Source organism: Oncorhynchus masou, chromosome 28 (assembly GCF_036934945.1).
Source record: "Oncorhynchus masou masou isolate Uvic2021 chromosome 28, UVic_Omas_1.1, whole genome shotgun sequence".
In the NCBI taxonomy this organism is placed as follows: domain Eukaryota; kingdom Metazoa; phylum Chordata; class Actinopteri; order Salmoniformes; family Salmonidae; genus Oncorhynchus; species Oncorhynchus masou.
The window spans coordinates 40494645-40507297 of record NC_088239.1 but is presented as its reverse complement, the minus strand read 5'-3'; the positions used below and the strand labels follow the sequence as shown (position 1 = coordinate 40507297).

The 12653-nt window shown below is 41.9% G+C and overlaps 1 protein-coding gene across 1 annotated transcript in view; it reads left to right on the top strand.

The window, feature by feature from the left end:
- The window catches only part of LOC135517579 (lysosome membrane protein 2-like), a 69447-nt gene that overhangs the window by 19310 nt on the left and 37484 nt on the right, over positions 1 to 12653 (top strand). The window contains exons 3-6 of the mRNA XM_064942008.1: positions 4766 to 4913; positions 5264 to 5455; positions 5662 to 5753; positions 7587 to 7706. Coding sequence (XP_064798080.1) covers positions 4766 to 4913; positions 5264 to 5455; positions 5662 to 5753; positions 7587 to 7706 — 552 coding nt within the window. The remainder of the gene's footprint in view (positions 1 to 4765; positions 4914 to 5263; positions 5456 to 5661; positions 5754 to 7586; positions 7707 to 12653) is intronic.

Genomic DNA, 12653 nt, shown 5'->3' with positions numbered 1-12653 from the left:
TCTTAGTATTTTGTGTTTTCGTTAATTAGTTGGTCAGGGTGTGACATGGGTTTATGTTGTTGTATTTCGTAGTGGGTTTTTTAGTTATTGGGATTGCGGCTGAGTAGGGGTGTTGCATAGGTTTCGCTGCCCTGAGGCGGTTCTCAATCAGAGTCAGGTGATTCTCGTTGTCTCTGATTGGGAACCATATTTAGGTAGCCTGGGTTTCACTTTGTATTTCGAGGGTGATTGTTCCTGTCTCTGTGTAGTTTCACCAGATAGGCTGTAATTAGGTTTCACGTTCCGTTTTGTTGTTTTGTATTTGTCTCAGTTATTTCATGTACCGCGATTAATTTCATTAAAAGACATGAGTAACCACCACGCTGCATTTCGGTCCGACTTTCTTGCGACAAACGAAGAACGCCGTTACAATATTGGTTCAAAAACTACAGTATCTAGCTTACTGACGGTATCAAATCTAGTTCACCTTACAAAAGGTGTGTGACCAAGCTTTAACTCCCTGACTGATGTCTTGAGATGTTGCTTCAATATAGATGTCGCTTCAAAGTAGATGTCCTTAACCAACTTGCCAAAACTATATTGTTAACATATGGGGCTACGGGTTCCCAACTAGGAACACCCCCCCCCCTTCAGCCCAAACGGTGGCGCAGGGAAAGCAAAAATATTCTTAAAAATATTTAACCTCCACACATTAACAAGTCCAATAGCTTACATGAAAGATAAACACCTTGTTCATCTACCCAGCATGTCAGAATTTTAAAATGTTTTACAGCGAAAACATAGCACATATTTATGTTAAACCACCACTAGGAAAACATACAATATGTAGCCACATGGCTATGCAAAATAGCACAATCACAAACTCAGGATTAAAAGAAAAATAATTCACTAACCTTTTGAAAATCTTCATCAGATGACAGTAATAGCACATGTTACACAGTACATTTATGTTTTTTTCAATAATATGCAATTTATATCCATAAATCTCCATTTACATTGAGCCATGTTCAAAAAATGCAGCAGAAATGACCGGAGGAATTATAAATATCTCCGGCAGCTAACGCCAGATAACAGCAATAAACATCATAAACTTTGACTAAATATACATGTTCTACATATATTTAGAAAGATACACTTCTTCTTAATGCAAACGCTGTGTTACATTTATTTTTAACGTTACAGAATTCGTTCACTATTCAATAATCTGAGACGGCGCTCAGCCATTAGCATTATTTCTCTACTATGTTGGATTCGACAAAAATACAATTTTATAACATAAATATTCCCTTACCTTTGATGGTCTTCGACAAGAATGTCGTGGAAGGAGTGATACTTACCTAATATAACGTTTGGTTGCTGTTGGTATGTCTTTGTATTAGCAAACGCTAACATCTTCAGGTGAATTACCCCAAAAAGGACTTCTGATCACGAAAATTGCGCATCAAAAATTCAAATTTACATATTATATGTCGACTAAACTGGTCAAACTAAGTGCAGAATCAAGCTTTAGGATGTTTTTAACGTACAAAACAATTGGCGATTAAATCAAACATAACGAACTCTCTTCAGGCAAGCCGGAAAAAAAATACCCTTTTCACAGAGCGCGCACCTGAAAACTCGTGACACCTCAGTATTTTGCCCGCCAAGCAGTCAAAGCTCGTGCTATTTTCTCCGTTCCACGTCTCATTGAAAGACGAGAGCGCGCTGAAGAAATAGAAACTGTTCTCAGATCCATAGCTGGTTGGGAAGGGTGGGGGAGATGACGTCAAAGTTGCATTGCAGTCATGCGTAACTGGCCGACTCCCACCACGGTAAAGGAGTTGCAGCGATTCTTAGGTTTTGCCAGTTACTACCGGAGGTTTATCTGGGGTTTCGTTCAGGTAGCGGCTCTACGAAGGAGTGGCTTCGTAAGAAGCATTTCAAGGTCCTGGAGTGGCCTAGCCAGTCTCCAGATCTCAACCCCATAGAAAATCTTTGGAGGGAGTTGAAAGTCCAAGTTGCCCAGCAACAGCCCCAAAACATCACTGCTCTAGAGGAGATCTGCATGGAGGAATGGGCCAAAATACCAGTAACAGTGTGTGAAAACCTTGTGAAGACTTACAGAAAACGTTTGACCTCTGTCATTGCCAACAAAGGGTATATAACAAATTATTGAGATAAACTTTTGTTATTGACCAAATACTTATTTTCCACCATAATTTGCAAATAAATTCATTAAAAATCCTATAATGTGATTTTCTGGAATTTTTTTCTCATTTCGTCTGTCATAGTTGAAGTGTATCTATGATGAAAATTACAGTCCTCTCTCATCTTTTTAAGTGGGAGAACTTGCACAATTGGTGGCTGACGAAATACTTTTTTGCCACACTGTAAGTATACTCACCAACTAAAAAATAAGCAGCTGTAAAAGTGGAAATGAAAAATGCAAACAAAATGGAAATCAAAATGAAAAGGCCTAGAAAAGGCGTGGAAAGAACTGAAAACTGCTGTTCACAAATGCTCTCCATCCAACCTCACTGAGCTTGAGCTGTTTTGCAAGGAGGAATGGGAAAATATTTCAGTCTCTCGATGTGCAAAACTGATAGAGACATACCCCAAGCGACTTACAGCTGTAATTGCAGCAAAAGGTGGCGCTACAAAGTATGAACTTAAGGGGTCTGAATAATTTTGCACGCCCAATTTTTTAGTTTTTGACTTGTTAAAAAAGTTTGAAATATCCAATAAATGTTGTTCCACTTCATGATTGTGTCCCACTTGTTGTTGATTCTTCACAAAAAAATACAGTTTTATATCTTTATGTTTGAAGCCTGAAATGTGGCAAAAGGTTTATTATGGACAGATTTCTCCCCATCTTAGCTACTGTTAATGATTTGTTCCAATTCAGTTTCTGTAATAGCTGACGTGCAAAGTGTTGAGTCATCCGCATATGTCACGCCTTGGTCTTAGTATTTTGTGTTTTAGTTTATTAGTTAGTCAGACCAGGGTGTGACATGGGTTTATTATGTATTGTAGTTTCGTATTGGGGTTTGTAGTATATGGGATTGTAGCTGATTAGGGGTGTGTGTGTTTAATAGGTTTGGCTGCCTGAGGCGGTTCTCAATCAGAGTCAGGTGATTCTCGTTGTCTCTGATTGGGAACCGTATTTAGGTAGCCTGGTTTTCGATTTGTATTTCGTGGGTGATTGTTCCTGTCTCTGTGTAGTGTGCACCAGTCAGGCTGTATTAGGTTTCACGTTTCTGTTTGTTGTTTTTGTATTTATTAGTTATTCGTGTATAGTTCGTTCGTTTGTCTTCCTAATAAACATGAGTAACTTACACGCTGCATTTCGGTCTGACTTTCTTTCAACAAAAGAAGAACGCCGTTACAGCATACATAGACATGCCAGCTTTACATGCCAGTGGCATGTCGTTAGTAAAGATTGAAAAAAGTAAGGTCCGTCAGTTTTTGTAAAAGAAAAAGAGACCCACACAAGGAGAGACCCACACTCAGATGCAATAATTGAAAAACATAATATCCAACGTTTCGACAGACAAGCTGTCTTCATCAGGGTATAATGGCAAACACTGCGGGTGACCAGTTTATATAGTATCAAAAGTGTCTCATCATGGCAGAGACCAAAGGGAGCAAGGGTCTTTAAATTAACGATCCAGGCAGCCTCTTGTTTTAACAATAAATATATGATGTCCCCCCCTCTCCTAGGGAGACCTATGTGTGTGTCCTTTGACACTATATAAACTAGTGATCAACAGTGTTTGTCATTGACACACCATACCCTACCTTGTTTGATGTTTTTATTGTTACTGGTATTAGTTTTGAGGTTGCTTTGTCAAGTTGCTTTGACATTTGATCGCAATCAGGATTTTGCAAACTGCCAGATGGTGAAGCATGATTCCTCACTCCAGTGAATGCGTTTCCACTGCTCCAGAGTCAAATGGCGGCGAGCTTTACACCACTCCAGCCGATGTTTGGCAGTTTGACAGACAAATCTGGGTTTGGTGGATGCCAGGAGAACACTACCTGCTCAAATGCATAGTGCCAACTGTAAAGTTTGGTGGAGGAGGAATAATGGTCTGGGCTGTTTTTTACGATTCAGGCCCATTAGTTCCAGTGAAGGGAAATCTTAACGATGCAGCGTATAATAACATTGTAGATGATTCTGTGCATCTAACTTTGTGGCAACAGTTTGGGGAAGACCCTTTCATGTTTCAGCAGTAACAATGCCCCTGTGCACTAAGCAAGGTCCATACAGAAATGGTTTTATATAAGCCTACAGTTTCTTTATCTGAATCTCTGATATTCAATGAGATTTAAATCAATCAAATGTCTTTATTAAGCCCTGTTTACATCAGCAGACGTCACAAAGTGCTATACAGAAACACAGACTAAAAACCCAATCAGCAAGTAATGTAGATGTAGAAGCACAGTGGCTAGGAAAAACTCCCTAGAAAGGCAGGAACCTAGGAAGAAACCTAGAGAGGTACTAGGCTTTGAGGGGTGGCCAGTCCTCTTCTGGCTGTGGAGATAGTACATGGTCATAAAGGCCAGATTTTTCTTCAAGACGTTCAAACGAACAGCAGGGTCATTTAGAGGTCGAGTGTTCCATAGCGGCAGGCAGAACAGTTGAAACTGGAGTAGAAGCACGACCAGGTGGACGGGGGACAGCCAGGAGTCATCAGGCCAGGTAGTCCTGAGGCATGGTCCTAGGGCTCAGATCCTCCAGGAGGGGAGGGGGATATTGACTTTCCCCATGTCTCCTCTGTCCCAGGGAGTACAGGCCCAAGGAGAACGTGACCTTTTTAGAGAATGGGACAAGGGTCGCTGCCTACCAATGCAAGACCTTTGTGTTTCTGCCAGAGAGGTCAGTGGGTGATCCTGACGTAGACATGATCACAACCATTAACATCCCAGCTGTGGTGAGTAAAAGTGCGTGTGTGTGTTTACACTGTTATGAGCTCTTATTTTTCTCTTCGAAGGCCAACTATCATGTTTATGTAATGGTTTAACAGCTCCTAAGTTGAAGCATACCATTAATTTCTTAATTTTTTGCTGTTTTCTCTTTTTTCTTGTTGTTATTTTAAGTTGTTGTTTTTTGGTCATTGTGTATGACAATAAGTAATCTCTCCCACCCTTTCCATTAAACCCCCCCCCCCCCTCTCTCTCTCGCTCTCTCTCTGTCTCCCCCCTCTTATCTCTATTTATCTCCCTCTCTATCTCTCTCCCTCTATCTATCCTACACTCCCTCCCCCTCCCTCCTCTTGCTCAGGCTGTGATGAACAAGGTAAAGGATAGCTTCTGGAAGAGTTCTTTGGTGTCTATCTGGATGAACTCCCTGCATGTGGGCATGTTCATGACGCACTCCGTCAATGAGCTTTTGTGGGGCTTCAAGGACCCTCTACTGTCCCGCATACACCCCATGAACCCTGAGATCGACGAGTACTTTGGCCTCATGTATAAGGTAGGTCAGGGAGTGAATACAAAATACAGCATTTGACACACTCAACCCCTTTTAAGTTCTGTAAAGAACAATTTAAACTGTCTACGGTCCTTGATACCTGTTGTGTCTGCTGGTGGTTACCACTTTCACCTGAATATAAAATATTAATATAATAAAATAATATTAATGGCCTTTTAGAATGATTTTCCTTCTCTTTTCCACTGTAGAAAAATGGAAGCAATGATGGTGAAGTTGTTTACCATACCGGGGAGGCAGACTTCATGGACTATGGCAGGATAGCCAGATTTAAAGGAGAAAGGTACTGAAACATAGTGGCCATATTTGGGGAGTTTATCCCATTCTTTTCTGCAGATCCTCTCAAGCTCTGTCAGGTTGGATGGAGAGCATCGCTGCACAGCTATTTTCAGGTCTTTCCAAAGTTGTTAGATCGGGTTCAAGTCCAGGCTCTGTCTGGCCACTCTACTATAAAGGCCTGATTGGTGGAGTGCTGCATAGATGGTTGTCCTTCTGGAAGGTTCTCCCATCTCCACAGAGAAACTTTGGAGCTCTGTCAGAGTGACCATTGGGTTCTTGGTCACCTCCCTGACCAAGGCTGTTCTCCCCCGATGGCTCAGTTTGGCTGTTTAGCCAGCTCTAGGAAGAGTCTTGCTGGTTCCAAACTTCTTCCCTTTAAGAATGATGGAGGCCACTGTGTTCTTGTGGACCTTCATTGATGCAAACATTTTGTGGTACACTTCCCCAGATCTGTGCCTCGACACAATCCTGTCTCTGAGCTCTACCCAACAGTTGCTTCAACCTCAGGGCTTGGTTTTTGCTCTGACATGCACTGTCAACTGTGGGAACCTATATAGACAGGTGTGTGCTGTTCCAAATCATGTTCAATCAATTCAATTTACCTCAGGTGAACTCCAATCAAGTTGTAGAATCATCTCAAGGATGATCAACAGAAACAGGATGCACCTGAACTCAATTTCGAATCTCATAGCAAAGGGTCTGAATAGTTATGTAAATAAGGTATTTCTATTTTAATACATTATGGTGTATTTTGTGTAGATTAATGAGGATTTTTTTTAAATTTAATACATTTTAGAATAAGGCTGTAACGTAACAAAATGTGGGAAAAGTCAAACAATTTGAATACTTTCTGAATGCACTGTCTTAAGATATTTCTTAAAAGTGTCAACAGTTTCTGAAGCTCTCAGATCCTCTGCAAGACTGTTCCAAAGGCCAGGACCATAGTGACTTAAAATTAAGGCAGCCTCACCAAATGTTTTGGTTCTGATCTTTGGAATGACTTAACGACCAGTGACAGAAGATCATGACATGTTTTTGGGTGCCATGCCGAACAGTGCATTAAAAATCCATAAAGCAATTTGTAAATCAACAGACCATCGTTCAAAAATCATTCTCAAAAGTTGACTGCTGGATCCTCTTAGTCAATTCTTTAGAGAAATAAATGTACAGCACTCCAAAAGATGCTGTGTTGTAACTGCCTCCTACAATACATACTGCACATCATCTTCCCTGAACACACACTGGACATTCTGTTCAAGATTTATATACTTTATTCTAATGATATGAAACCCATCATTGAGTAAGTGTAAAGGACTGGAACAGAACAGTCCATCTGTTTCCTAAGAACTTCTTCATACTGCCAGATAGAAACAGAGGACAGGGTTATGACCCAAATGGCACAATGTTCCCTATGTAGTGCACTACTTTTGACCAGAGCCCCTATGGCCATTTGGAATGCAGACTGCAGCCCCAGAAATAGAGACTCCCCAGTGGCCCCTGGCCTAGCCAGAACCCAGAGCACAGAGCTGTGTGCTTGACACATCCTAGTACTTAGCCCAGTTGGAAAGATCTCAATGAAGACTTCCTGTTAGCTTTCTTCTAATGTAATAACAAACCTACCAGTATGTATCATGCAGCACCCTTTCATTCCCCCTTTGATTAGATAAAGCACAAATGTTGATTAGCTTTCTTTAATATGTTGACTGATAAATCACACAAGCCTAAACAATCAAGCATTGGGCTAGATGGCGATTTGTATTTAATAGGTATCATAAAGATGTACATGTATATTTTTTCTTTAATCAAGTTACATTTAGAAATACATTTTGTGTTTCAGCAAACTGAGTCTGTGGACATCTGAGCAGAGTAACATGATCAACGGTACAGATGGCAGTGCCTTCCACCCCCTGCTGTCCAAGAAGGAGAGACTGTACATCTTCAGTCCTGACCTGTGCAGGTAGGCTATAATACAGAATCTTACAGATCAGAACAGAACAGATGTCTCACTAAACTGTATCTCAGAGGTCACTAAAATGCACACATTTTGACAGGGTGGGGTCAAATCCATTTCAAGTCAAGTCAGGAAGTATTGCTTTTAAATGAGGAAATTGAAATGACCCCAACTCTGCTTAACAGTATGTCAAAGGTCAGTGTTGAATATATACAGTTTTACTTTGGTAAATGGATCCCACAAGAAAATTGTAAGTTCAGAAGCAATGTTGCTCATTTGAGTGATGGCCTGTGGGCTCATGTGTGACTTTTGTGGTAGTTTGTTTACTATCATATGAGGAGAGACAAACTTATCACGGAGTATATCGGAGTTATACTTGAACAAAATCTTTATTCTCTTATTAATAAGGGTCAATACAACACACACATATAAAGTGAATCGATTGAGTGAGCTATGATAATGATAGCTGGTCGACGAATCACCCTCAGATGATTCATTGAGAGCCCAGAGACAAAGGTACAAAGGTCTTTTATAGCCAAAATACACCTCCTTCAGTCTGCATGACAAACAACAGATGTATGGAATGGGTCACAAGGTTAAGATTTGTATAAAAGATACAAAGACTGTATCTGCTGTAAAAACTGTTATCATTGTGTAGAGACCAGAGTCTGGCCCCGAGCCATCTCTCCCTGGTACCTTCCAGTCAGGCGCACAGACACTAATCATGCTATGGAATGTCGGCTTGTTAGGTTTATCACTAATCCATCGTAAATCTTCTGTCATTGTTAAATCTTCCAGAGGCCCATCCTCAGTAGAACACACACAGATGAGTGTTTTAACAACCCCTTATTCTGTTGCATAAAACAACCATTTGATGCAATAACAGTATTATATAAGTATTATATCTTTATTATAATTAAGATTATAATCTTGTAATTTATCTCACATTCCCCAATGTTGAGAGTCCTCTCAATTTAAAAGAAAATTACAATATTTAAGAACATTAATTCACTTGTAGAACATGCATACATTCTTCATAAAACAAGAAGCATAAAAGCAATAATTCATTGCATGTATTCCTGCATGTGACAGGCTTGTATAGCACTGGCTCAGCCTTTTCCAAAGAAACTTCAAAGCACTGTCTCCCATTTCAACCTCCAACATAATGTGTCTGGGGAAGTCCTGATACACAGACACCTGCTTGCAGTTTATATGATTCAAGGCTATATCTTCATAGACAGTGAAAATCTAATATTTAATGCATAATGCAGTGCATGCAACAATGGAGTTTAATAAAATAAGCTTTCGTTTTCTATCACACTCTAATGGATCAGCAAGGTGGAAATAACTATTTCCATCCCAGAAACTAAAATCTTATTGGACAAATCCAGGTAGTGGCTCCTGATTTAAGTCAAATGTATTACGTTTGTGCCTAATGAACATGACCCAAGACAAGCATCATGATTCCACTATTTATAAGGCAATACCTATAGATAAAACATATTAGGATCAGTTTCACTCTCCGGATCAGAGTTCACCCTTTCCATTCACCAGGGCATGCTGAGAATAGTGTCAACATCTTTAGCTCACAACAGCAATCAAAACAATCAATCCATAATACATTAATTGCTTCACTCATATAGTTATTAACATATTACACTCAAATCAATCCTTCAGTTTTAAAAATCATTCAGTTACCAAATCAAATCATAATTAGAACCCAATTCATTACCCAATTCATTATCCAACCAAAGAATGACATTGCTCAGTGATAGGACCAATCACTTAAAATCCTCAATTTAACACACATCGACATTGGCAGAATGTACATGTATATTAACATACAGTATAATTATCCTATAATTCTAGTATTAACATTCGTATCATGATTATAATTACAGATCAGTGTCCTAATATATTCTTAATCTAAATGACTATAATTTTAGCAGTGTGTAGAGTGGATGGCCCATGATAATGTTCCAATTTCAATGTCTCACCTGAGCCACCACTACCTTTATCACCCATTAGGTCTTGTCCATTTGTCAACCAGTATACCAGCGACATAAGAGAAGTTTGGAACAGATTTATCCCCACCACATGGACTCCTGTCACACTCCTGAGAGAAAAAACAGCTTAGATTGGGTGCTGTACACCGGTTGCTGGTTGTCTCAGGTCTCTCAGTAGACAATAGATGTGGTGCGGACGGGGCTGTTTTGAACGCATTTGTCGCTCTTCTTCAGTCAGTTAGAGGGGGATTGGAAGTACACACACTGTTTGGTCCAATTATCTCTTCCATGCATTAAGACACCAACTAACACCTTTCATGATAACCTCAAGAGAGGACAGATCAGAACAGTTTAGTTCAGTTAATTTTTGATTCCGGAAATCCAGACTATATAATACTAAATTATTATACTATATTATATTATACTATATTATATCAATATTATACTATATTGACTATATGATAAATGATTACTTTTACCAACTATTCTTAATACCAATATCTAAACATATGTCAAAGAGAATAACACATTCTACTGAAACAATTTTTTCAAATTGGCTATACTCCCCATCACACTGTCAACTTCACCGCAGAGCCACAGGATAAGGAAGTTGGACCTATAACCCATCGGGAGAAATCCCAACCAGCCATCTGTCAGGACCCGATTACGAACCTGGGTCTCCGGAGTGAGAAACAGTCACTTAACCAACTGAGCCACGAATAGTCAGCAGATCCCAGAAGATGAGGCAGACACAGCAGTACTTAAGACTGTGTATTTAATAAAGTAAAAGGAGAAGTCCTTCAATACAAAAAAGGCAAATCCAAAAGGTGGTAGGAATAGCACAAAAAAGCCTCAAGAGATACTCAAAAACAAAAACAGAATTCCACAAGAGCATCCACCGGAATCGACAAGAATACACAGAACACTAGGGCTGGGTGCTAACATACAAACACAGAGCACAGAACTGAGGGAAACTAAGGGTTTAAATACAATCAGGGAAAACGAGGCACAGGTGCAAATAATAATGGGGAACAAGGGAAAAAACATAAGGTCAAAAAGCACAATGGGGGCATCTAGTGACCAAAACCCGGAACAACCCTGGCCAAATCCTGACAGAATCCCCCCTAGGAACGGCTCCTGACGTTCCTACCAGCTCTCTCAGGGTGGAGGGCCCTGAACTGACGAATGAGGTCAGGGTCCAGGATGTCTTTGGCAGGAACCCAGGAGCGCTCCTCGGGACCGTAGCCTTCCCAGTCCACCAGATACTGCCAGGACCGCTGCACCCGGCGGGAATCCAGTATCCGATGGACGGTATAAGCCGGCTGGCCTCCAATGACACGAGGCGGAGGGGGAGGTCTGTCTGCCGGGACAAGGGGAGAAAAAACAACAGGTTTTAACAATGAAATGTGAAATGTGGGATTAATCTTAAGGGATCTGGGTAAGTCTAGGCGATAAGAAACTGGGTTAACTCTCCTGGCAACCTTGAAGGGACCGATGTATTTTTGGGACAGCTTGCGAGACTCCACCCGTAGAGGTAAGTCTCTTGTGGAGAGCCAGACTCTCTGGCCGGGGCGCAGGATAGGCCCGGGACGGCGACGTCTGTTGGCTTGTTGTTGGTACCTCTGTGAGGAACGCATAAGATTAAGACGGGTCTTCCTCCACATAAGCCGACAGCGTCTGACGAACTTCAAGGCTGAAGGCACTCTGACTTCTGCCTCCTGGTCCGGGAACAATGGAGGAGCATAGCCAAACTGACACTCGTGCGGGGACATACCAGTGGAGGAGGAGCGCAAGGTGTTGTGCGCGTATTCGGCCCAAACAATAAAGGATGACCATGTGGACGGGTTGTCACGAGTCATACATCGGAGGGTGGTTTCCAGCTCTTGATTCATCCTCTCTGTTTGGCCGTTGGACTCCGGATGGTACCCTGAAGATAGACTGGCAGAAGCCCCCATGAGTTGGCAGAAGGCCTTCCAAAACCTTGAGGCGAACTGGGGACCTCTGTCAGAAACCATATCTTGAGGAATGCCGAAGACTCGGAACACATGATTAATTACCAACTCAGCCGTTTCCTTGGCAGAAGGTAACTTAGTCAGAGGGACGAACCTGGCCGCCTTTGAAAACCTGTCGATTATGACTAGGATAGTAGTATTGCCATGGGATGGAGGAAGTCCAGTAATAAAGTCCAATGAGATATGGGACCAGGGTCTGTGGGGAACAGGTAAAGGGTGAAGGAGTCCTTGAGGGCGGAGGTGAGAAGATTTGCCCTGGCAGCACACGGGACAGGCATTGACGAAAGTGGCAACGTCTTCTCTTATGGTAGGCCACCAGAACTTACGCTGGATGAACTCCAAGGTGCGACCTACGCCCGGATGACAGGTGAGGCGAGAGGAGTGCCCCCACAGAAGGACCTGAGTCCTCACTGCCTTGGGGACAAACAACCGATTGGCAGGACCTCCTTTCGGGTCCGGTTCGCTAGCTTGAGCACGTCTCACGGTATCCTCAACTTGCCACGAGATCGGAGCCACAATCTTAGCAGCAGGAAGGACAGGCATGTCCATGTCATCTCGAATGGCAGGAGCGTAGACTCGGGACAGGGCATCCGGTTTGAGATTCTTCGACCCGGGCCGATAGGTGAGGATAAACTGGAATCGATTGAAGAAAAGAGACCATCTAGCTTGTCTAGAGTTCAACCGCTTCGCCTGCTGGATATACTCCAGATTTTTGTGGTCCGTAAGCACTTGAAACGGGTGAGAAGCCCCCTCGAGCCAGTGTCTCCATTCCTTCAATGCCATCTTAACCGCTAGGAGTTCACGATCCCCCACATTGTAGTTCCTCTCAGTCGGGGTAAGCCGGAGAGAGAAGAAAGCGCACGGATGAAGCTTCTTGTCTTCACCCCTCTGAGACAGGACAGCTCCAACACCAACCTCTGATGCGTCTACCTCCA